Source organism: Octopus sinensis, linkage group LG3 (assembly GCF_006345805.1).
Source record: "Octopus sinensis linkage group LG3, ASM634580v1, whole genome shotgun sequence".
In the NCBI taxonomy this organism is placed as follows: Eukaryota; Metazoa; Mollusca; class Cephalopoda; order Octopoda; family Octopodidae; genus Octopus; species Octopus sinensis.
The window spans coordinates 113,689,384-113,716,489 of record NC_042999.1 but is presented as its reverse complement, the minus strand read 5'-3'; the positions used below and the strand labels follow the sequence as shown (position 1 = coordinate 113,716,489).

The window sequence follows — 27,106 nt, the reverse complement described above, 5'->3', positions numbered from 1 at the left end:
GTGCATAAATATTATTTCATTGTTAGTTAAAACATCAGCCTGGAAAATGTATCTTTTCTTGCTGGAAAGAGTTCTTATTGTCTGGTGCTTCTTACATTGTTGTAAGATAATAAATGCAAAATAGGCATTGGTATTAAAGGAGGAAATTCTGTTAACTTAAATACTACAGAACATTTTTGTCCAAATGTACCAATTCTTTCACTATACTGATATAAACACATACTTTTGTTCAATGGGCCACCAGTTTTTGTGTACTAAATTTCTTCCACAGTGTAATAGTTAAAAGGATAAAGACCCCCTTCAGTCATGAATGACCATGGGATTGCACCTAGAAAGTTCCCCTCCGAGGCACAAGTCCAGGTAACATTGTTTATGGAAGACCAGCAGTTGCCCATGCTTACCCCCCCTCTCCATGCCACCTATTTTGCCAAGGGAAAGGCAAAGGCTGATACAGCTTGACACCAATGATACTGCAATTCATTTCTACAGCTGAGTGGACTGGATGAATGTGAAATAAAGTGTCTTACTCAAGAACACAACACATAACCTGGTCTGGGAATCAAACTCACTACCACATGATTTTCAGCCCGATGCTCTAACCACTGAGTCATGCTCCCTCACATAGTGTAATAGTTAACCCAAAGCGATAGTGGTGACAGTTCTGTACGAGTGAACTTGAAGCAATGAGTTTGTGAAACAAACTTCTTAACCACACAGCAACACCTGCCTCCTATTATTATTCTTTGCTTGTGTGCCTGTTTATGGGTGTAAAGTGTAACAGATTACAATATTTGTGGAACTTAATTGTGTGTAACTTCATTCTACTTCCCTCAAAGGACTCCAACAGCAAAGCTGTTCTGAATTGTCAATAGTCAGGGAATTTGTTTTTCGTTTATCTAGATTTGCTTTTGTTGGAAGCCAGGGAGTCTCTTGTAATGTGATAGAAATATCTAATACTCAGCATCAGATGTTACATGGAAGATAAACTTGCATTAAGTTATACTAGACAAATGTATTTTATGATAATAAAAAGTAAAATGAAAAAATTTCACTTAACAGCATATGTTTCATTTTATAACTGTGGAATAACATATTTGGAGCTTTTTACATAAATGAAAATGTATGCATACAGCTTTTATAGCTAATCTAATTTTATCAACAGTGACTAAATAAAGGATATATCTTTACAGGGATAGCTATTGCTCGTTTAATATCTTTATTTTTCTTTTCTTACTTCAGTGGTGACAATAGATAAAGTATAAGCCAGTTATGCTGTGTACCATTTGTTTATTTCCTGTGTATCTTATGTTCTTTTCTCATTACTACATCACTAGCAATTTCAACTAATTCTAACTGTTAATTTGTCCATAAACGTCCATATGTGAATAACCATTTTACCCATAAAGGCATACATATTTGCTATTTTTTTAAATTTCCTATTGATGCTTCCAAAAAAAAAAAAAAATCTCAATACAAAATCATAATGTAATATTGATTTCCGCCACCCCCTCATTATTACACAAGGCTAGATGAAAAAGGTATTGAGTTATGTGGCCTTCATCATTTTCTGAAGAGCATTAGTGGAGGAACTAAGTTGACTAAAACTCAACAACTCAGTGTGGTCAGCTGCTTATATCTTATCCTGCACTATAGTTCTTCTCTTAATATTGATTCTACTTGATTGAGGAAAAGGTCAAAAACAGTAGTGGAGTGGAGCAGGGTGGAAGGTGAAGTAGAATATTTAACTGTATGTATGTCTTACAGTATTTAATTTCATCACTTTATGTTCTGAATTCAAATTATAGCAGAGTTGACTTTATTTTTGATCCATCTGAGTAAATATTAATAATATTAAAGTCAATTTGATTAACTATTTCTGCTGCTCTATAAATGTATGGTCTTGTGCCTTTGTACATGATCAGTCTTATAGAGTAGAGGTTATGGCCAGTTGTGTTGATTGCCAACAAAATTTTATTAATTTTATCAATCTGGAAGAACCAACAAAGACCATGGGTGCTTCTCCTTCTCTCCCTCTGACTAATTATTGATCTCTGAGGTAGATGGCTACAGAATTTAGATGAGGGAATAGTTGATCATATTGATCATATTTTATCATCCTTACGAAGATGAGTGGCAAAGTAGAACTTAGTGGAACTTGAACCCAGAATATAAAGGGATACAACTAAACTGTGAAAATTGTGCCTGGTGTTCTGCAAATCTATCTTCCTTCCTCTATAAAAGTTAAATCCCCCCCCACCCCCACCCCAAATAAATAAAGACTTCAGGAGGATTTCTAATTCATGAAAGTAAAAATACTTAACTAATCACTATAAAAGCTTCCCATCTACCATTCTTTTATCATGACTATTTCTGGTGTCCAAACACCATAATATACCAAACAGAATAATTAAGAGCATGCGACTGGTAAGCACCCATTGACTTAAGAATCAGACTTCCAGACCTTACTTTGAAGATTGTGTTGTATACAATTTAATAGGTACTACTCTTATTTTGTTCAGACCAATCTAACTGTTCACTAGACTTTATACTACAACTACAGTGTAAAGAGATTGTATGTATGTTTTTTTTTTTCTCACAGGAGAAGATAGGAGGAAGCAGCTATTTAAGCAAAACCATTTAGTGGAACTTCTTTATTCTCTATAGTTTTGATGTTTCTGTTTTTTTTTTGTGAAATATATATTTTATTCAGTATTTGAGAATTACTGTAATTTCATATGCTGACTCACACTAGATTGGATAACAGGACATTAAAATTGTTTTATAATTAGTAGGATGTTGTTGGTCAACCTTTTTGTTCAGTAGCTTCAGTCAAACGTTGAACCAAGCCATAATTTAGTAGTCAACTTAGTTTGTGTTCTCAAAGTTGATACATTGAAACTGACATTCAGCCTTCTCTTTTGAATGATTTAAAAAAAAAATATACATTTTGTATTGATCTAGGTGAGAGTAAAAACAAAAACAGCCAAAATAAAGTAACAGTCTGTTAAAGTTGTCTTTACATTGAGACATTATCCAACTTCCTACTCCCAGGTTTCTCAAAAGGATTACCAATCTTTGTGGTGAAACTAGATGGATTGCTGAGTAATATTGATTTTCTGCATAGAGATAACAGTTTAAGCTTGTAGAAAAGAAAAGAAAATACTAATAACTACTAGGAGGTGACCATGCTCAATTTTAAAGCAGAAATCAACTTTTTAGGGTGTATCCAGTTTAACCAATGGGTTCATGAAAGAGTTCATTGATGTTTATTACAAGGGGACAGAAGTGAAGGATTTTATATATAATAGTTGTATGGACACAACTAGCAGTAATAGTAGCCATGAAATAAATTCTTATTTGCTCAAAATAAGGTCCATTAGAAGTAGTTGCTGGCTTCTGTTACTTAAGTGTCCAAATCAGCAAGGAATCTTACTTCTGTTGATAACAAAGGGTTTCTCTCTAAAGTGTGAAACTATATTTGTGAAATATTGGTGCTGAATGTGGAGGATATATGAAGGCTGAAGAGAAATGAAGACCTGTTGAGGCAAGTGAAATCGAAATCAAATTTGATGACTGGCATTGATTTCTTTGACTAAAAGTTGGTGCTCCAGCATGGACACAGTCAAAATGATAAAAAAGTAAAAGAATATATACATATATATATATATATATATATAATTCAGATAGAGCTTATGATAGCCTCATGAAGGGATGGTGTCATCCAAGGTGATACTGGCTCAATACCTAATATTTTGGGGAAATTGATTTCCTTAAGATAATAGGTTTGTATATAAACTGTAGTTTAATTCATGTAAAGAAATAAGAAGAAATTGGAGATTTTGGAGGAGTTTATTATCAGCAACAAATCAATCCTTATTCCTTACAGCTGTTTCAATTATACACAGTGAAATTAACTGAATATTTAATTCATATTTCTGAACGTAATCTCTTCAGAGGGAATATATATATATATATATATATATATATATATATATATAATAAGTGTAGGTGGCACACGAGTGGGTATATATTTATAAAAAAGAAAAGTTAAGTGTAGCTAACAAATCAAGTCAACGCACAAGACAGCCATTATGCTCCCTCCACACACACACAAAACACCACCACGTGAACTCTGTTGAGACTAGTAAGAAACAATTATGAACTTTTTTTATTATACTTAACTTTTAAAAATAATTTTGATAAGATTTGTTTTTTTCAAGAAGAACCGAAACATGTAAAATCTCTAAGAAAATTAAAATTTATCTTATATAGTGGCGTTTTCAAACTTCTTTTTTATAAATATATATATATATATATGTATATACATATATACGGGCTGACCAAAGCCTTGTAACTGGATTTGCTAGATGGAAACTAAAAAGAAGCCTGTAATATATATATATATATTTTTTTCTTTTTCTGATGGCCAGATAACTGAAGAGATGGCGGTGTGGATTTCCACTTCGGCATCCGAAACTCGGAGTTTTATCATGGCTACCGAATAATTGTCACATATTACATTTACAGATAAATTCCTCTATTTACATAATATCAAGGTCTTTAATCAAACAAATCAACCCCAGTACTTATAGTTTCTAAGCCTAGTACTTATATCAATCTCTTTTTACCAAACCAGTAAATCAGGCATACATAAAGAAACCAACACCAGTTGTTATGCAGTGGTGGGGTACAAAGACACTTGTGTGTACACACACGTGCATACACTCATGCACACAATGGACTTCTTTCAGTTTCTGTCTACCGAATCCACTCACAAGACTTTGGTTGGCCCAATGCTGTAGAAGAAAACACTTGCCAAAGCTGCCATAGAGTGGATCTGAACTTGGAACTGCACGTTTTGGAAGCAAACTTATTATCATATATTGTCACATACCCATGACTAGCAGAGAACTGTCCTCCAGGTTGTTTTTCGTCGAGCATGTTTCAGATATTATGTCATAGATTCTATGTTTAAATGTTGATGATTACATTTCTTTTGTATGTGTTCATCTCTCACAGTTCTAGTTGCCTTGTGCAGAGTTGATTGAAATAGGGCCATTAGACTTCATTCAATCCTGGTGCCATATAATAAATGTGTCTTCAACTAAATGAAGGCCAGTTGTTCTTATTTAATTACCCTAAACCTTACAGTCTTTCTTAATTAATGTTAATTATTGCATCTATAAAGCTTTGCTTGATCATTCTCAATGAGACTCTATTGTTTCATAGTTAATGTCAGCTGAAGAAATTAACAGAAAAGATTTTTCTTTTAATCTGAATGGAAAATTTGAGAAATGAAAGCAGAGCAAAGAGACTCCCCCACCTCATTTTGTTTCACATATTTTCATTAGTTCTTTCTCTCCTGTCTTTTTTACTCCCCTCTCCACATCCTTCTCTATATTAGTTTCCATGCATACAGTCCAGTCTAAGGTCACCTCCTTGCTCTTTGTTTGCATCAACAGTTTTTTTCTTATGTAACAAGCACTCAGATGCCAAGGTACATTAAATAATACATGAAATCTGTGCTTGCATTTCCCCTCTCTCAGAGCTAAAGCTACTGATATCTACCTGGAGTACTACAACAATGCTTCTCAAACTTTTTTCTATCACCCCTTTTCTTTTACTAACAGTTTTCACTGTCTTATTGTGGTGATAGGCATAGGTGTGGCTGAGTGGTAAGAAATTTGCTTCCCAATCCCATGGTTTCAGTACCTTGGGCATATGTCTTCTATTATAGCCTCAAACTGACCAAAGCCTTGAGAACAGACTTGGTAGACAAAATCTGAAAGAAGCCTCTTTGTGTGTGAGTGTGTGTGTGTGTGAGTGTGAGTGACTGTTCCCTTGCCTTAACTTTATGTGTGGTAGTTGTGAGTGTCACCGTCATGCAAGGAGTGTCCTTTGTTTCCGGTATTCTGTGAAAACATGACTGGTCATGAGGAAAAATTGCCTCACTTGGAAACCAGTGTGTTGGTGACAGGAAGAGTTCCTGGCCAAAGGAAAGTTACTATATAAACTCCACAAAGTTCCATTTGACCCATGCTAGCATGGAAAAGAGGACATTAAAATGATGATAATGATACATGTAATGTCAGGGTGGAACAATTTAGTTCTGGTTACTAGTTAGACACAGGTGACTACATACAACAGCAGTACCCTACTCTAAGGGAATACTATAAGCATAGGTGGTTGATTTGATTGGAGTAAAAAAGTCAGTTTATCATAGTATTATATTTAAAGTTTTTTCTAAATATTTAAATAGAAAATAAGAATTAAAAAAAAATTTACAGATGTAGCTCATTGCTTCTGCTCTTGTGCCCAGTGCTAATATGAAATTTTTCCTCTGCAATATTTTATATAAGTTGTCAATTCTTGAAATTATGATTTTCTCTTCTCTTTTGTCCCAAGCTACCAAAACCAAATTTATGGTTATAAAATATATGTAGTCAACTAAATGTTGGTTACTGTAGAAAACACAAGATATATATCTTATAAGAGAGAGAGAGAGAGAGAAATAAGAAAATGAAGGGATTTCGAATGGAAATTGAAGCCACAGTATAAATCTGACTCATTCAAACTACTATAGAAAGCTTGTTCTATAGTGTTAGCCCTAATAAGCCTTTAGGAACTTTGTTTTCTTTATTAATAAGTATAATGCTTATACTAACTTTAATTCTTCTCACTACATCTTTATACCGTTTCCCTTCCAGTATCACAAATCCACCACCCTGTCTTGCTCCCAACCTTTCACCTAAATACCGAACCTTCAGTATCATCTTCTGTCTAAAATGTCCATTTAACCCTTTAGCATTCAGTTTGCTCTGTCAAATGTGATGCTCATTTATTCACATTGTTTATTTTTTCAATCATGCATTATCATGTAACTTAAAAATTTTGCTAAGATTGTTAAAAATTTTGCTAAGATTGTTAATATTTAGAATTACATTGTAGGATAGGTGTGAAAATAGGTGGAATATTTGGACTGGATATGGTCTGTTTAAATGCTAAAATGTTAAATTTGTTAATTCACTCAAAACCTGGTGTCGGGGTGGAGAACAAAAAAACAACAACAACAAAACACTGGATTCCAAAGCAAAGGTAGTCAGCTCTTCTTGAAAGTCTTTGATGATAATGATTAAATTCCTGGCCATGACTTTAAGATGTTATAATGCCATTGAGAAAGGTATGAATATCACAACTGCCACCCCACTGATGTCAGTGAAATTAATCACCCATTGGTACTTAGAAGCCAACAAAGAACATTGGTCACTTCACCTACTAGCAGTAAGCAAATCCGCCAAAAAATCACCATCTTAACTCTTTCGATACCAACCAAGCTGAAACCTCCTCTGACTTTGTAGTACAAATGTCTTGTTATCATAAGTTTTGAAATAAAATCTTCCACCAAACCTTAGTAATAATTTATATTCCTAACATTAGCTTAATGATAACTAAGTTATTTTACTAAATGCTTTGTTATATTTTAAATTAATTGAAAGAAACACAGAGCATCTCAAAATAAATACGGTAATGAAAGGGTTAAAGAAGAAGACAACTTTGGACAATATAGTCCTAAATATACAAACAGTTGGTATTGCCAAAGCTGGAAGGTCATAGGAGATAAGCTAATGGATTTCTTGCTTGTGGATCACAAATTCTACTGCTGTAGGTATTAATGAGCTGAACACTTTATTCTACCTTGTCTTATTTGATCTAGCTCTTTTTTTCTTCCTCCTCACTCCTTCTCTCACTTTCTTCCTTTTCTTTCTTTTTCTTCCTTTCTCTTTTTCCTTTCGTTCTTTCTTTTTCTTTTCCTTCTTTCCTTTCTTTCTTCTTGCCCATGCCCAAATGGTACCCACTGAGACCCTGTACAGCTAAACGTCCTTCCTGTTACCAACCCATAACTGTTTCCAAGTAATGTATTATTTCTCCTTGACCAGACATGTTTCCAATGGAAGACTGGAAACAAAGGACACCACTTGTACGACAGTGGCACTCATTTCCGACTGTTATGCAATGCCAAGACAAAAAGACACTAAAACACACACACACACAATATTTAAAAACAAAATTTTTTACTGCTTTCAGTCATTGAATTAGAGACTTGTTTTTAGATATTTAACAACCCCAGTACTTATTACCACCTCCCTTTGTTATAACTGCTAGCTTACTACACACAACGTAAACAGCATTGGTTTTTAGACCACTATAAACATAAACACTATCTTGCTCATCCACATGTACATGCATTTCCTTACACATGCACACATGCACTGTACAATTTCCATTTTCTCAGTTCTTCTCACAAAAGTGGTATTCACATCTTCCTCTATAAGCTTCCTGCCATCTTAATAATGGTATCCAGCCCTTATGTATAGAAAATAGAAAACAATGGAAGGTAAACTGTTGCAGCAATGGTAGTAATAGTAGTAGTAGATAATCCAGAAGAAATATAATGACTTTGTATGTGTGTCACTATCTCTCTCTCTCTCTGTATGTATATATATATATATATGAATATTATTTTTTAGGGAATAAAAATTCCGGCATAACAGAGGTACAAATTATTCTCAATGGAGAAATATATTTTAATTTAGAGATAGTAGACCCCTACATCTCACCAAGTAAAAAGAATTTTTATTTTTATTTTAAATACCTACTTGGCAACACGTGTTTCATGAGGTACATATATATATATGTATATATATACATATATATATATATATATATCATCATCATCATCATCATCGTTTAACGTCTGTTCTCCATGCTAGCATAGGTGAGAGAGTTGGTGTGTGAAAGCACGTGGTTGGGTGTATAAAAAATAAAAAAGAGTAAAATTTACATATATATTTACATTTTCTATCCTTAAATGTAATTTTTTATTTTTTTTTTATTTCTTCCAGAATATTTTCCTTTCTCGATGTGGTTACGTTGTGTAGATGTGCTCAAATTTCCAAGGTAAGCTAGTCTGATGTTCTATATGTAAAAGTAAACTGAATTGTTTTGGTGTGTGGGTTCTTAACTATCAGCAGCATTTAATGCATGAAATGTTGCAATACCTGACTCCAGAGAAGTGCACAAAGCAAACCAATTGTAATCTTTCTCATGCACACATATGTACGTATTTACATATGTATGTGCGTACATATTTTTTTTTTGGAACTGTGAAACTTGAAGTAGATGAATCTATGAATTATAGGATGTAAATTTTGTATTAAAAAAATTCTTTGGACAGAAAAAGTTGAAGGCAGTCTTTGACCTTTTCTACCCAGAGGGATTTTTTTTAAACCTAATATTTACACTCTATTATTTACAGCTTCATCTGCTTCATGTTTCACCATTCCTAAAAAAGAATTGTTTCGTATTTTCTCCAGAAGTTTATAAATTCTTATGTTGCCTGTGTTTGTGCTTATATATATATATATAGTAAGAATTTTAAAAAAAAGCAAAAAAAAAAAAAAGACGGAGACAGGTGTGTAAACAACAAACAGATGTATTAGTTTAACGCTCAGGAAGTGAGAAAGTCTTTTACTTTCGAGACTACATTCTCCAACAGAAAGGAACACAGAAAGAAACAGGGAGAGAAAATAGAAAATGATTTAGTGGCTAGCAATCTATCTCTCTCTCTCTCTCACACACACGTGTAAACTAATGCTGTCAAATCCATCTAATAACTGAAATGCATCTTATAAATGTAGACATGAGAAGTTGACCTATATATAGTTCTATGAATAATGGGAAGATTATCAAGTATTCCCATTCAAATGTAAAATGGCTGATAATAGCGATTAAGATTATATATTTATATGTAATGGTTTTAGATAAAAGAGAATTTCTAAAGTATTGATTTAGAAAGATCTTAATAAATGGTATTATCAAATTTCCAATTTGTCTACCAAATGGAAGATGAAATTGCATTGGATTGAAAAATAACAAATGTTTTTAACAGCAATGACAATTTTGTTGTCCAGAGAATATAAGAATTGCATTTTGGATTAATGTATTGAGTGGGCCTACTCCTGGTGCTTGCTTTTGGTTTTGTTGTAAGATATGTATTATTAGTTAAGATACATTTTAGTCTTTAGCAAAATATCATCCCTGATAGATACTTATCTTGTTGGTATCTTCTCAGTGTGTTGATGGCAGTTCTTCAGTGGCTCAACAGCCCAAGACAGCTGCAGTGACCAGCAAACTGGAGGTTTTATACATCAGAGTGGCCCTCTCCTACATAAATTGCTTTTCAGGATTCTGGTACCACAGGTGATACCAGACCACCTGTGGGACTCCACTCCTTGATTTGCCGTGGTTGACTCCCTCAGCCTTTTCCTTTCCCATGGCACTCACAAGACAATGAAGGTCTGGGTTTGAAGTTGCTTCCATAATATGCTATGTAACCCATAGCTGGGACTCTGACAGGTACTACAACTCCAGGTCAAAGTAGACCTGAAAACAGTAATGGTTAAGAGCTGGTCTCACACTCCTCAAAATCTTGGAACCCTTGAATCAGGGCCCCACCACTGGATGCTGTTTAAAGTCCTATCCAGGACATATGAAGCTACTATAAATACCCTTTCACTTCATGGTGCTGTATGCACTTATGTACTTGTTTATTTATCTGTCACTATATTCTTAATATGGCCTTAGGAAGTAGGTGGAAAAACAGAGCCAAAGCAATGTGATAGCAAAAAAGTCCTCTTGTACTTGTCTAACTATGAAAAGAATTTTGGTTGTACTCTAACTGGGAACAAATCTAAACTGCATCTCCTCCAACATATCCTCTTTTGTGTCATTACTCTTTCTGTTACTTTCATAACTTGGTCTGCTAGTTTGATGCCTCTGCAGTGACTTTCCAAAGCATCTCTATTGCTTTTGTAGCAGCTGATGATTATACTTCTTGCTAGCTAGTGGCTATTTCAACTCCCTGTTATTCGGTTAACTATGAGAGTACCTAGTTTGAGTCTTGCTTCACCAGATATGTTTGCTATCTCCACCTCATCTCCAGGCTTGCAGCAGTCATCTTCTCATGCCCACTATATTGTGGAGTCCATGTCTTTCCCATAAAAGATTTTCAGTACCAGCCTACAGTGCTGTTTGTTTATTTGTTTGTGGTGTTGTTATCTTGCCTAGCTTAACTCTGATCTAACTGGACAACAACCAAAGGCATTCCTGTCTTAGCCATTTTGTCTTATTAGGAATAGCATTATGTTATGTGCTCTTCCCTTTTTTAAAGTGAAAAACACTTATTGTGATTTGTTGGATATTTGGATGCAATTTCTGCATGGAGTTCCCTTGTTGGTTCATTCATGTATGCATGTCTGCACATGAATTTGAGTGTGTCCCTCTTTGGAGACATAGTCATATCCCTATTAAAAAATACCAGAAGCTTAGAGAGAGAGGGAGAGAGAGAAAGCATCCAGTAAGAATAATCACTCCATAAAAACCCACAATAAACTTTAAACACTAAAGTATTTCATGAATTGACTTTGTTTTGTTTTGCATATATCAATAAAATATTGATATAAAATAACATTTCCTACATAAAATAACTCAGACCAATTTTTGATTAAAATAATTAATAAAAAAATTATTACGTCTTGGGCAATATCATACCCAATTAAAATGTGTTGTTTTATCTGCAAACCAACCTTAATCAAGCAGACATTCTTTTTAGGAGTATCTAGGATTACTTTATCTAATGCAATCTCCTTTTATGTGATAGTAGACTGTGATTTAATGGAGATTTAGCTACTATTTTTATCTGGTTGGACATTTTGGAGTAGTTGTGAAGAAAACAAAAGATGCTGCTAGGAAGTTTTGGGAAGCCTCTGAGAAAGCAAGACATCACATCTGGCTCAAGTGACAGGATGAGAGCTGCAATAAGAACAAGCATTGAAAATGATAGAAACAATCTGGCCCAGAGCCACACTATCTGGCTCAACGAAGCTTGTTCTTTTGTGTGGCAGTTTTGTCACCTACATCAGTTGGTGGCCCTAGGCAGTTCTGGTATCATGGTGGAAGGGACCAAAACATCTACAGAGCTGTAATTAATCTTCTTGAGGTTATATTTCTAACAAGTTGCCTCCCCATATTTGTGACAAGTTACCTGCCTATATTTCTAACATGTAGTCTACTATTATAATCAACACTTTGGGCAAGTTTAACCCTTTAGCATTCAGATTATTTTGTAATACTTGTCCAGTCACATTGTTTTGAATTAATCATGCCTCATAACTTCAAGATTTCAATGATGTAATTGTTTATTTTTGTAATGACATTGTAGGATAGGTGTGAGAAGTCAGATCTGTCCAGTTTGAACATAAAACCAGTCAAATATTTTGGCTGGATATAACTGGTTTAAATGTTAAAGGGTTACTAAAATATTTGTTACTTTACACATTAGTCTGTTGTTTTAGTTGACCAAATGAAATTGCATTCAATGAAATTTTAGTTTAGCCTTTTTGACACTAAGCTCCCCAAGGCTGCCTGTGGTTTTATGACACAAACTTCCTAAACTAAAACCTTCCACCAAAAGTCCATGTTAATTTATGTTCCAAATATCAGTTTGATAATTTCAGTTATTTTGCTCAACCTTTTGTTATTTTCAAAATTTACCTGGTGGGGGAGCCAGTTTAATCTCTGACCACTTGACCATGAAACAAGTAGTACTGGGTTACATAGCACGTGTTACATGGCAGTACTGGATTACAGCAGGATTTTTCTGGCCTGATCTCTATGGCTTCTATAACAGTGGAAGTCATCTAGTTTACTACTTTAATATTTGGAATCAAATTTTAAAATCATATCAGCCATTCATACTGAATTTATTGGCTTACAAGCATTGTCAATTTCATCATCATTATCATCATCATCCTCATCATCATGATCTTATGTCTGCTTTTCATGCTGGCATATTTAGGATAGTTCAATAAAACTTCCAATATTGGGAGACCATGTTTCCCCACACCCTACCCCAATATCTTTTTTAGTTTCAAAATTAATTGACACAACAGAAATATAGTAACAAAAGAGTTCATGAAGAATATTTCAGCACTATCAGTATTAAAAGGGTCAAATACTTTATCTGACCTAAAAGTATTAACCTGCCTGGTAGGGAATGTGATCTTTGAATGCAAAAGGTGGGAATGCTACAGGGTAATAATATAAATTATTAAACCTGTTACTATCTGGCTTTATATAGCTTCTTTGTCCCTAATATATATTTTCATTTGTTTCATGACTATTTTGTTTTTACTTTTCCTCCCTATCTCTCTCCCCATCTATCTATTTATCAATCTATCTATCTTACACACACACGCACTCTCTCTCTCTCTCTCCTTCTCATTCACACACACAAAATGCTATTCTTTTCCTGACTGGAACTGTTGGTTGGAAGGAATTCCAATAATTCTACTCAGATACCAATTATCCTTACAGCCTATACTGTTAAAAATATATGAGGTTCGTTGGTTATTCACCTTGTGAGGAGAATTACTTAAGACTTTTGCTAGTAGCTCTTTGGGATAGCAATTTAATGATGTTTTTTGGGGGGATGGGGGCAGGGTTGTGGAGGATCGCTTTTATAAATTATTTTATGTCCATTTTCTCATGTTAGCATGAGTTAGATGAACATATTATTGATACATTGTTTTACAGCTGGAAACCATTTCTGTCAGTAAGCCTTACCTGTTTTTCAAACAAGGGATTTTTTTAAAGTGCATATCTTCAAAGGTACAAAAGCCAGGGGAAGATTTGCAGATGTCACTGTGAAAAGAAGTGAACCTAGGATTTACCCATCGGATGAATTATAGTGAGATTGCTCACCCTAAGTAAGCCTAGGTGCTTCTTACTACTTGATGCAGTTAGCTGAAACCCAGAGTATAACTGCATGCTCATACAGTACCTGCTTGGATAATTTATCCCCATATACTTGTGTGTGTGTGCACATGCACACATGCGTGCACACACACGCACACAATATACACTTCCCATTTCTATATTTCACTTTGTTCCTTTCTACTCTCTTTACTATTGTCAAATTATAGCTGTCTCTGTTTATAACATTAATTGATGCCAACCATAACTGGTATATATTTGAAGAAGTTTTATGCTCTATTTATATATATATATATATATATATATATATATATATATATATATATATATATATATTGGCAAATGGAAGATGGAATATATGAGAATTTATTATTAATCATGACAATTGTTTCAACACATCTAGCATTGATCCCTCATGGGTGGGACACTCAACAACTGGTTCAGGAGCATCCAGCGGTGCAGATGTATCTCGTCAGATAATAAATAGATACAACTCATTAAAACAACAGTTCCGCAATGTAACTTGTTTTGTAGAAAGAAAAACAGCTGGACGGAGGAAATATTATTTTTGATCTTCTATATAAATGAAGAAATTTCCTCCGTCTGGCTGTTTTTCTTTCTACAGAATGAGAATTTACATTGCAGAACTGTTATTTCAGCGAGTTGTATCTATTTATTATCTGACAAGATACATCTGCACCACCAGATGCTCTTGAACCAATTGTTGAGTGTCCCACCCATGAAGGAGTGATGCTAGATGTGTCGAAGCAATTGTTGTCATTAATAAATGCTCATATATCCCATCTTCCATTTGCTATATACCTAAAGATCATTCCGAAAGTGACTGTGCTTTACCAGTAAGCTACCAGGTGTAAACCATTCATTTTATTATCCAATATATATATATGTATATATACACACCATTCTCTCTTTTACAGTATTGGAATGTCCTTGCACTTGATGGAAGTAACTGGCAGAGAGTTGATCTTTTTGATTTCCAGTTAGCTATTGAGGTAAATCCTTGTATGAATTATTAAATTTTCTTTTTGTATTGTTTTTATGTATAACTTTAGACCATATTTGTTGCCAATCTGCCAGCAACTGGCTTTGATCCTCTGGTTGAAAACTTCCTGCTTCAAAACACGCATTTTTGAAGTTTTAACCCTCCATTTTAATTTTATGTTCCAAGCAGCAGTTTAATGAAAAATTTAGGCATTTTATTAAATCCCTCTTGATACTTGTTTAACTCTTTACATCCTGTTGAAAATTTTTGAAGTCAGAAACCCAGCCCTGTTATGATTTTGCTACAGATTAGAAATGAATGATAAAAGAAACATTTGAGTTTTCTCAACACCTTATGATCGAGAGTTTTTTTATTTCCTTCAAAATATATGTAAACAAGATTAATATGACCCTTGTGATATCATGTAATTCATATGTGCCTGACCAATGCAGTTCCATGTGGTACTGCCATACAGGAAGTTAAGTGTTAGTTTCATTACTAATGGAAACACATACATAGGCAGTGTATTTCATTAAAAATAAGGTCACACAATGGTTATATTACCGAAATATTTTCTATTGAAATGTAATAACTTAAAGTAAGAGAAAAGAAGAATAATAAGAAAAATGGAATGCAATTTAATATCAACACATTCAGCATGATTCTGGAATATTGTAAGTTCAGTGTTTGAACTTTAGGGACACCAAGTAATTGTAATTAATTGTAGATATTACTGTAGATACAATAGGAGAATATTCCTTCCTGGACTGTGGAATCAACAGAAATGAACTGATAATAGGTAATGAACTGATTGTAGAACATGGAAATGCTGACCACCAGCAACGTTCTGTTTTTGGTATTACATATCTCATTGTATGAACCAGACCATCAGATGATGTTATGCACCACTGGTCACAATGCGCTTCTTTGTCTTGCTGCAGCTTTTGAATGATGCCACCCCACTGGCTAGGTGGGCAGGCTGAATGGAACACCAGTCCATTGTAGTGTTACTCATTTACACTTGAGTGGACTAGAACAATGTGGAATGAAGTGTTTTGCTCAAGAACACAATGTGCTGCTAGTCTGAGAATTGAAATCGCAATTGCAAGATTGTGAGTGCAACATCCTAACCTCTAGACCATGCACCTTCACTTGTGTGTATATATATATTGTTTTAACACTAGAATCCTAAATACTAATTTCACCAATTAAATATATCTCTTTTCTTAGAGTATGTGATATAATTGTAAATAAACATTCAATCTTATTGTGAAGTTTGGTGTTGAAAGGAAAGTGTAAGAAAACCATATACTCAAGAAGCAGACTACCAGGATTTTTACCTTCTTTAAATTCTCCTGGTTTGTCTCAGGAGAAATTTATTGTATTCATAGAACATGTAACTAATATAGCAAATCTGAAAAGTATCTAAGGATACTGAAAATTGTACTAGTTTGATTCATAATCATGTTCTCAATATAATAGACAGCTTCACTTGTTGTTGGTTATATTCTCTGTTCTGGTGTAATTGCTGTGGCCAGAAGCAAATTCTGTATCCAGCTTATTTCCTCTACATCACCATCATGGTTCTCTCCTCATTTTGTCTGTTACCTTGTTAATCCTCCAACACAACTGTGATAACATCATGGAAAATGACATTGTATTCTAGCACATGTATGTACTGGAATCAGTACATGGCTTTCAAACATAAATGAGCAGAATTTATAATCAAAAGTTTGAGATATTTTACTGCCAATGATGCATACATGTTAGGAGAAAGGGGAAAAGAAGCTATTGGTGTCCTTCCTTTTCTTTTTATTTTTTATTGTTACAAAATCACTAGTTGTTTTTTTTTTATTTCATTTTACATAATATAAAATCATGGGATACGGTAGTTTCAAATTTTTAGGACAAGGCCAGCAATTTTGGTGGAGGAGTCAAGTCGATTGTATTGGTATATCAACCTCAGTACTCAACTGGTACTTACTCTATTGACTCTGAAAGGATGAAAGGTAAATTCCACATTGGTGGAATTTGAACTCAAACATAAAGACAGATGAAATGCCGTCAAGCATTTTGCCCCGTGGGCTAGCATTTCTGCCAGTTCACTGCCTCTAAATCATGGGTTATAATGACGTCATATTTACATACATCTTTTCCTCACCATCTGTATATTAGTATATTTACTGCTAGTTACTCTCTAAACCAGTCTCTGTTATGTAGCTGCAGTCACAAACATTATTGTTAACAACCAATATAGAACTAATTCTGTTAGTGCCATGCTTAAACCGTTAAGCATTCAGAATGTTCTGTCAAGTATAATACGTATTCATTCATGTTTTCTGAATTAATCATGTATTATCTTGTAGTTTTGAGAGTTGAGTGATGTTAACTTATTTCTAGAATAGCTTTGCTGAGAGGCTGGATCTGGCCAGCTTGTTGTAAAATGGGTAGAATATTATGGCTAAAGTGTTAATAGATAGATGACATTTAAAAGTTCAAGATGAGTTGTTCTTTATTGTTTATAAAGTTGTTTTGACTATTAACTTTGTTTTTATTGAATGTCTTTTTTTAATACAATTTTATAATCTTAATAACAAATGGAGAAATTGGAGAAATTATTTTGTCACTCAGTCTTTGCAAATGTCTGTACCTGAGGTTAATATTTAACTACGGAGATTCATATATAATGGTATCATGGTCCATGTAATTTCCTTCCCTTTGTTGATTTGATGAGGTTTGACCATCATAAGGTCATATGACTGAAAAGATAGCAATTCTTTTCATTCTGAAACTGCTGATATTGTCTTTCTCACAATATCAATGACAGGGAGTCTTGTTTCTAAGAGGGAGAGATATAAAAAAGAAATCATGGCTGCATAGATCACTACCACTGTTGCTGCCACCACCACCACCACCATGTCCATTTTTCCATAATTGCATGTGTCATGCAGATTTTGTTGAGGCAGATTTTCTGTAATTAGATGTCCTTTCTGTCATCAACTCTCACTTGATTCCAAGTAAGGTAATATTTCTCTATGACATCAGACATGTTTTTGCAGAAGATTGGAAATGAATGGCACCACTCATAAAATGGTGACACTTGCTTACAACTATCACATGATGTCAAAATGAAGAGGTGAATACAGGCATGCATGACACAGGCTTGTTGCATTTTCTGTCTACCACATCAGCTGATAAGACTTTGGTTGGCCCAGGGCTTTTGTAGAAGACACTTGCCTAAGGTGCCATGCATTGCAACTGATTTCAAAACTGCATGATTGGTATGCGAACATCTTAAACATACAGCTGTACAGGCATATACATACAAGTAAACAGCAAATGAATGTAGAGAAGCAAGACACCATTTAAGGAGAGAACAAACCTAATTACTGATGACAGCCCAAGTAGTTGGAGGAAAGAAGGAAGATGATGAGTAGACGAGAACAAATGTTTTCCGTTCTTATACCTGATGTTGAATTGATTAGTTTTGTCAGTAGTAAAAGGATTACTGTTAGGTATTTTCAGTGGTTTAATGTCAGTTTTTCACAATGGAGTTTTCTCCTAACCAAATGCACATTTATGTTACTTAGGTGTATGTGATATTTTTTTTCTTCTTCTTAATCACTCTACTTAGATGTTCTTATCTACACTGTCTCATCAGCATGCTACTCTTTTACTCTCAATACATTTAGCTGTTGTTATTACTACCTTTTTTTCAATAGTAACCTTTGCTGCATAATGTCTTTTAACTCCGAAGCACATTTAACTTTCTATATTATTAATTTTTAAATTAAGTTTCCTTTTTTTCTCTGAGTCTCTTTCTTTATGTTATATGACAAAATTTCTCTTTTTTTTTTTAAATTGTCTGACATACTACAAAATAAATTATCACTTTCTAACATCTTTTGGCAAAGATATTCTTGATATTTGTGAAAGGCCTTAGCTCAAACTCTTATCACAAGTATTATTGTATTGTACTTTTAATCAGTAGAAATAATTATTCTATATGATTAGTGAAAACAGTGTGACAAAGTACACTGAGAAAACACCTGTGTCCAAGATGTTCACGAAAGTTTTAAAATATGAAAGACAACGGGAAGTTGTTTATAATGGTTATAAATTCTAAAAGACATTTTAGACAATCTCAGTCGCTCTTTTAACTGTATTTATTGTTAATTTGTGTTTTATAATAATAATAATAATAATAATAATACAGATAACACACTCAGTCCTCACAGGAGATCAAGAAGTAGATAGAACCCCTGAGCATTTTTTTCTCATCACATGCTCATGCATGCATGTGGTGAATGTGTATGCATGCACACACATACAAGCTCACTCTCTCTCATGCACAGATTGATAAGAAGGTAGCTGAAAAAGAAATCAGTGCATAAAATACCTTTTGGTATTAGGAATGTGTGTGTAACTGATAAAACTTTAAAATGGTTACTTTCTGCGAGGTTTTTTCCTTTTGGTGAATATTTCCCCCCCCCCTGTTTGTAGATTCACACACACATGCATATAAACATATGGAGAAATGGAGGTGGTGGAGCTCTGCCTCTCAACTATGAGGATTCATTTGTTTGGTCAACTAAATTACCTGCTCCTGAATTAACATATAACTGGTCAAGCATTCCACAGACCTGTGTACTCAAAGTAATTCTCAAGTGGAATCACCATAAGACAAGGCTGTACATTTTGAATTAAAGTTTCACTACACCATACCCCCAGTTGGCTTCCATACAGTTTCCACCTACTCAGTTTCACTCCCAAGATAGGGGTCAGCTCAAGACTATCATATAGTAAATGACATTTGCCAATATGCTGCTCAATGGGATTGAACCTGGGACCTTACGGTTGTGAAGCAAACTTAACCATTTGGCTGTATTGCACCTACACATGCATATTGATCTATTAGTGTTTTAAAATGTTTCATTATTCTAATTCCAGGGTCCAGTTGTTGAACATATTTCTAAACGATGTGGTGGGTTTTTAAAATCTTTGAGTCTGAGAGGATGTCAGAGTATAACAGATGGTGCTTTAATGTGAGTATTTGAATTTACTTATTAATTCTCTCTGTTATTACTTTATAGCTCCTTGATACAATTAATAAGTTTTACCACACAGCTTTGGGTGTATTTATCTTCACCATTGTCGTCATTTTCCATTTCCGTAATGGAAAAGTTTTTGTGATACTCTAGTTGATACTGCTAAAATAGATATATGTTTAAACACACTATTTAAAAAAAAGTTTTTGAGTAATTAGAAAATAGTTCAGTGTCTTCACAAAGAAGCAATTTTTTTCCTACTAAAGTACAGTCAAGTACTTAGCTGGATGTCAGAGCCTTGTGCTTTCTTAAGCATAGAAAGGTTGTAGAAGCTGATATGCAAGCATTATTTTATAATGTATCTGTTTTAAAGAAAAGTGGTTTTCAGTTTGATGTCAAAGAGGAATGTTTTCAACTCCCTCTCTTACAATTCAATGTTGTTTTAAACTGACAATATTATATTGCTCATGTTGTCTCAGGTACTCTTAATGGTACTCTTGGAATGCTTGGAATACTGCCACAAATTTAATCTTTTAAATGAATGATACTAGTCACTGTACCTTGACAAATAGCAATTCTTTCAGCTGCAGATTCAACTAAAAGATAGGCTAAGTCTGCAAAGTAAATATTAATACTGATACAAATATTTACTTACTCTGAATGCACTAAGTTATAGTCTTGTCAGGGTTTTAAAATGTGTATTATCTGATGAAATGTAAATCATTAGGAAAACCATTTGTGTGTTTTTCAAGAACACCAGATTGGAATTTGAGATTAAACTGACCATGACAATGATTCATATCTGTGGGTAGCTAATACAAACATTTTCATTACTCTATGAATTTGGACTAAAAGTAGGATATAGAATTAACGATTATTTATCTGTGTTGCCAGAACACAAGAGAGAAAAATTAAATCAAACATAATGATAAAAGCTTTATTTGCAGGTACATGACAGGAAACTTCTCTTCTCTCAGTGGATCAATGTTTTGAGTGATATGGCATTAATATACCCTCTATGAGTTGACATCATGGCTAGTGTGAAATCTACTTTCGTTAGTCATTACTGTAATAATCAACAGCAGAGATTAACCTTAGCCTACATACTCTACTATATCTCCCCAGACATCTGAAAGTTCTTTTGGAAATAACATAGTTAAAGTTTAGCTCTTTACATTAATCAGTCTGTTAATCTATCCTAATTTGATTTGAAGTGAAAGGGTGTGAGATAAGAAAAAAGGAAAAGAGGGAAGAGGGGAAGAAGAATAACATAGCTCATCTGATAAAATTAGAGATTAACAGCAGTGATAATAGCTGAAACTGTTTTCTCCCTATCACCAACTCCCTATCACCAACTAATTTTATAAAAATTCTTACTGTTATGGACAATTATTGATTTTTGGTCACTTAATAAGCAATTAAATATAATGACCAGTAGCGTAGTCATTTTACATATTGATTCAGATTCACTTCTTGCAGTAGATCACATGGTTACCAGGCTAGTCTCCACCTACAATCATTTATTTTTTCCAGTATTTATTAATAGTATATTGCTCTTATTAATGTATCAACGGTAATCTCTCTTTACCAAAACTACCAGATTATCCTTGCTTTTTTGTATGTATTTCTTTTTTCCCTCTTCACCAGATTATCTACAAGATAGCTTTGCTTTTTTTTTCTTTTCATTTTCCCCACTTAGTATTTCGTTATGCATGTGTAATATCCATTGCCAAGGTGAATGTTAATTGGATGAATGAGGTCAGTGGGATGAGATCCTGTTCGTAAAGATAATGAATGGCAATTTCAGTTAATCTTTAATGGAGTCAAAGTCAGATCAGTACTTTGGGTGTTTAACTTTTTTTTTAGTCTATCCTGAAAGCATTAGCTCTAGCTACTGGGCATTGTTAGTGACAATCTGCCAGAAATGCTCTTTCAGTTTTGACAGCTGCTCTTGGCTCAAACAATGATCAAGATATTGATGATGATAATGATGATGATAATTGTTTCTTATTAGCATTTAATATATTGGTGTGTGTGTGTGTGTGTATGCTCATGCCCACATATATTAAAAACACATCTGTCATAGGTTTACTTCTCTTTAAGATCTTGTTCATATTTTTATGAATCTATTGCAGTTGGTTTGGAATATGTTTCTTCTATTTTCACAGTAGGGCCAGTAAAATTGGTTTTGACATTATCACTGGAATTAGATTGTTAATTTTATTTATCATCAGTCAGGGAAATTTTTATATTTATTTCTATTTGTGATAAGTGTAGGTTGTCTCTGTTGTGCTTATTTTTAGAATTGTGTTGTGTAATGAAAGCACATAGCTTTAATGATTATAGTGTACAGCTTGCAATCATATGATCATGGATTAGGTAGCATGTTGTGTCCTTGAGTAAGGCACTTCATTTAATTACTTTGTTACTTATTGCTGTTGAAATATTCTTCCTTTATTGCAATTAATTCTAAAGATAATGAAGAATTTAGTGGAATAACTTTGTTTTTATCAAGCTAGTGTTTGGTACATAAGTTAGCACAAAATTTTGATAACAGCTTTTACATTAATGAGTCTTGAGGTTGTATTTAATGCATCTTTCATATGTGTGGAGAATATCCCATGGATATTTTTCTATCATTTTGTTTGAATCTGTATCAGTATAGAAGTAGATTTATATTTATATTTCCTCTACCTAAACCCAGTATTGATATGTGAATTCATTAATGTTCATGAGTTAATGGACTCATTTATCATATAACCTACTTCTGTGTGTGTGTCTGTGTGTGGCTGTGTGACAAGGAAATTTGCTTTGTAATTGGTTTTAGGCCTCATGCCCACTACATAGCACTTCAGGTAAGTGTCACTTGTAGTTTTGAACTGCCTTGTGAATGCAGTTGGTAGATAGAAACTGTACATGATTGTGTGTGCATGCATGTGAGAATGCTTATTTTCAAGTTTCTTCACATTAACACTGCTGGCAACAGTGAAATTATATTTATGTTTACTGTAAATAATAAACTCTTGTATTATTTACTGTATTTGTTTTATTATTCCTGGTTTCGATGTGTAAGGGTCAGTGGAATAAAAAGAAAAAAGAAAAAAACTTGTAAAACAGGCAAGTGTCAACAACAGGAAGGGCATTCAACCATAGAGTATCGCTTCAGTAAATTTTGTGCAATCCATGCCAGTATGGAAAAGGCAGATTTTAAAAGGCAATGGTGATGATAAAATACAAGGGATGTTCAAAACTTTTGAGCCTAACTGTGATCTCTTTGATAGTGATTTCAAATGATTGCTGAATTTCATTGTTGTATTATAATACTTTGTTTATATATGTGTTGTGATTTACATTTCAGAAGCAATAAAAAATCGAAGCAGTTGGGATCAGGAATTGTTGTGCTGTTATTGAATTGTACTACAGGAAATCTATGATTGCATGCAAAATGAGTACATTGAAGACTATCATTCATTTGGAATGGTCAGATGTTGGGCTGCTGAGTATGTCATCAAGAGAGGAGGTCTTTTGAAGATGAACCATTGAGGAAAATACCATTGCTGTTGAGTGACTTTAGATCGATGAGTGGCTTTATACAAGATTCATCATACTCTGGGAACTGGTTTGGCAGAAGTTGATCAAATCATCCATGAACGTTTGAACATGTTGAAGATTCTACTTGTTGGGTACCAAGAATGCTGGTTGAAAAACTGAAGGGCAGCAGAGTGTTTGTTATGTTCTGTGAAAAATCCCATGCTTATTAATGAGAGCCTGGATCTGTTTGAGTTGTGATAAATAGCTGGAGATATGTGGATCCACTATTACAGTCCAAAGACAAAAGAACCAACTGTGGAAGCACAAAGATTCTCCACTACTCAAGAAATTTAAAAAATCAACCAAGTGCAGTTAAGACTATATGCACAATCATCTTTTATGGCTTTAAGGGTGTAATGTCAATTGAATACATGCTGTCACGGGTGCCTATTATACTGATTTGCTATGGAAGCTATGAGATTGTATTAAGAGGTACAAGCATGTGTCTTCTACTATGTCTCTGAGCTAACCAAGGCCTTATGAGTGGATGCGTGGAAGCCTGTTGTGTGTGTGTGTGTTTGTGTCTCCTTGTCTTGACATCATGTGATAATTGTAAGTAAGCATCACTCATAGAAGCAGTGTCATTCATTCCAATATTCTTTAAGAACTTGGCTAGCCATGAGGATAATCTTACCTTGCTTGGAAACAGGTGAGGATTGGCAACAGGATGAATATCTGGTAGTCGAAAATTTTTCTCCAAATAAACTCCATCCAACCTATGCAATCATGGAAAAAGTGGACATTAATTGATGATGATGGAATGTGGAGTGCTTTCCCTCACAACCCTGCACCAGTTTGCACAGCTTGGGTATGAATGTAGTTTTGAAGTGCTGCCTCTCCCAGCATGTTCTCTAGAACATGCTCTTTGTGATTTTTACTTGTTTCCTCCAATTTAAAACACTATTTGATGGACAGTTCTTCTTCTTACCATTAGCTAAAGAACAGTAGCTGGCTGAGAAGGACAAATTGTTCCATTTAGATGGTATTCAGTAAACAGTAATTGATATGAAAATGTATTGAAGTTGATAGTATAATTTTTGAAAAATAAAAAAATAAAACTGAAATACAAGTATTCTTGTTTTGCTGTTATGTCATGAAATATTTTGGGCTCAAATCTTTTGAAACACTTTTCATATGCATATCATAATACTGTCCTTTCTGTCAATTGCTAAATAGTTTACTAAGTTTGAATGACTAAATAACAAGTGTGCCATTGTTGAACCTCACATTAGCACTGATCAAAAGGATATACTTGAAGCCATTCCAACTGTGATGATCCCACTCTTTTGTATATCAGACTATATTTGTCCAATGTATCCTTTTAGATGATAATGTGTATTTTGAGGGACATTTGGTTGTTATTTCTAGTAGTTTGAATGATCATTTAATAGCTCCCTCGGGTTATTAAGTATGTGTGCATATGTATTGTGTAAAGAAAAGTTTGGTAGATACAATTGTTAAGGTGCAGTTCTAGAAGTGGCTGGCAATTAACTTAGTTTGGTTTTGATTGCTTGTAATCATTTCATTCCATTGAAACTGATACTATTCCAGGGATAGGCGCAGGCAAGAATGTCTCACAGTCTCATTTTGTGTCCACTGTCAATATGGAAACCTTTTGCCAATTTCACAAATTATGCTCTAGAACAAGAAGTTAATTTTGTAACAGTTATATAGTTTGTAAGTTAATTCTGTTAATGGTTTTAGATAGGTCATCAACACCACATAATCATGTTCACATCTTCAGCACTGTAAGAAAGCGGTATTGTTTAATTGATAGCCTGCTCAGTATCTTCATTGACAGTGACCCTTAAACATCTATGTTTATATTTTTGGAAATGAATTTTAAGTGTCTATGTTATTATTTTACAGGAAATTCTCACAGCAGTGCAGAAATATAGAAGAATTAAATTTGAATAACTGTAAAAAGATCACAGACCTGTAAGTATTACTTGTTAAAGTACCTTTTTATTGATCTGTCTCTGTCTGTCTTTCTCCATTTATCTGTCTCTGTCTGTCTCTATTGATTTGTCTACAAACGCGCACGTGTGCACACATATGTTCGATCAAAACTGATGATGCACTGAGTCAGTACTTGGAGTTTTCTATGGGATAATAACAAACACAAAAGTAGGAAGCTTAGAGGAGTAATAGACTGATTCAACAACTTTGGCTGTATTAAAAGACCTTTTTTTATACTCTTTCTCTATCTCTCTCACACACACTCTCTCTCTCACGCACCCACAACACAACTTATCAATGTGTTTCACAGTCTTAGAAAACTCATGACTTCCACTCATGCTGTGTACAACATTCATATATCACATACCATTGGATATAAAACATGTTAATGAAAACAAAACCACTCCAAATAAGATTACTTAATCCAATCAATAATTAGATTAAAATGTAAATGTGTATAAGTGCATATTGTTGCTGTTATACAAAAGTGTCATAAGTCCAAAACGTTGCTTTTTCAGAAAATGAAAAAATAGTTTCACCAATCCATTTCTTTTTACATTAGCAACAGTTTCAGCTTAGCAACACTTTGTTGGGTGCATAAAATTGTAACTTCATGCATGTATGATGTTTTCAGAAATATTTTTGCAAAGCTGTTGTATGTGGGACTTAATACACTTTTGAAAAATGCTAAACTTTGACAATATTCATCTGAAGTAGCAGAAGATATGATAGTTTGACCCAAAAGAACTGGTTATTGCAAGCAAAATTAAATATTGCAAAAAAAAAAAAAAAATGCATTTGGCCAAATTTGGACATACGCCAGTTTAACATAATAGCAACAATATGAATATATTTTTCATATATACAAATATTGCATGTGTCTACATGTATATAATGATTTGTAAATATAAGATCCAATGATCCAGGTCTAGGAAGTTAGTAATCTTCAAGCAGTTCGTAGAAGTTTAAAAGAAAACTTTCAGGAACAATAGTAGTTTATTGGCATAGAGGGTTGTAAATTTTTCCCATATCAAAATTCATTAAGCTGAAGAAAGTTATTTTATGGTTCATGATTAGCAACTAAGGATGCTGTGTATACAGATAACAATTCAAATTGAGGGAATGGAGCAGGAGAAATCCAGGCTATGTATGTTTCCTAGCTAACAGAATCTCAGAAATAATAATTACTCAATGAAGGGTACTCCACTGGCTACTCATCAGGCCGAAGATACTGTTGTTAAATTTTACGATCAAATTTCCTGTGGGTTAACTTGGTATCCCTTGATGACAATATAACCTTCATTTAACTTAGGTATTTTAGGCTTGATGAATAGCTAGTGGATACCCCTTGTTGAGTAATTATTATGTCCAAGGTTCTGCTAACTAGGAAACATATGTAGCCTGGATTTTACCTGCACCATTCCCTCAGTTTGAATATATATATATATATATATATATATAAGACCAGGCAATGTGTCATTTTCTTGAGCAAAACACTTCACATTGCTCAGTCTACTCAGTTGTAAATGAGTAACCCTACAACAGACTAACATCTTGTTCATGGAGAGTGTTGTGCACTTTCTTGCTTATATTCCAAGGAAATTGGGTAACCAGCCCTATGAGTTCTAGAACTTGGAACAACAATGTCTAAGGGTTGCCATTACCTTTTTAC

General features: G+C 33.9%; 1 protein-coding gene across 3 annotated transcripts in view; it reads left to right on the top strand.

Annotated features, from left to right (window-relative positions):
* The window catches only part of LOC115209103 (F-box/LRR-repeat protein 20-like), a 405,157-nt gene that overhangs the window by 357,649 nt on the left and 20,402 nt on the right, over positions 1–27,106 (top strand). For all 3 annotated transcript variants that reach the window (XM_029777227.2, XM_029777229.2, XM_029777228.2), the window contains 4 exons: positions 8,904–8,958; positions 14,772–14,846; positions 19,787–19,881; positions 25,345–25,413. In XM_029777227.2, coding sequence (XP_029633087.1) covers positions 8,904–8,958; positions 14,772–14,846; positions 19,787–19,881; positions 25,345–25,413 — 294 coding nt within the window. The remainder of the gene's footprint in view (positions 1–8,903; positions 8,959–14,771; positions 14,847–19,786; positions 19,882–25,344; positions 25,414–27,106) is intronic.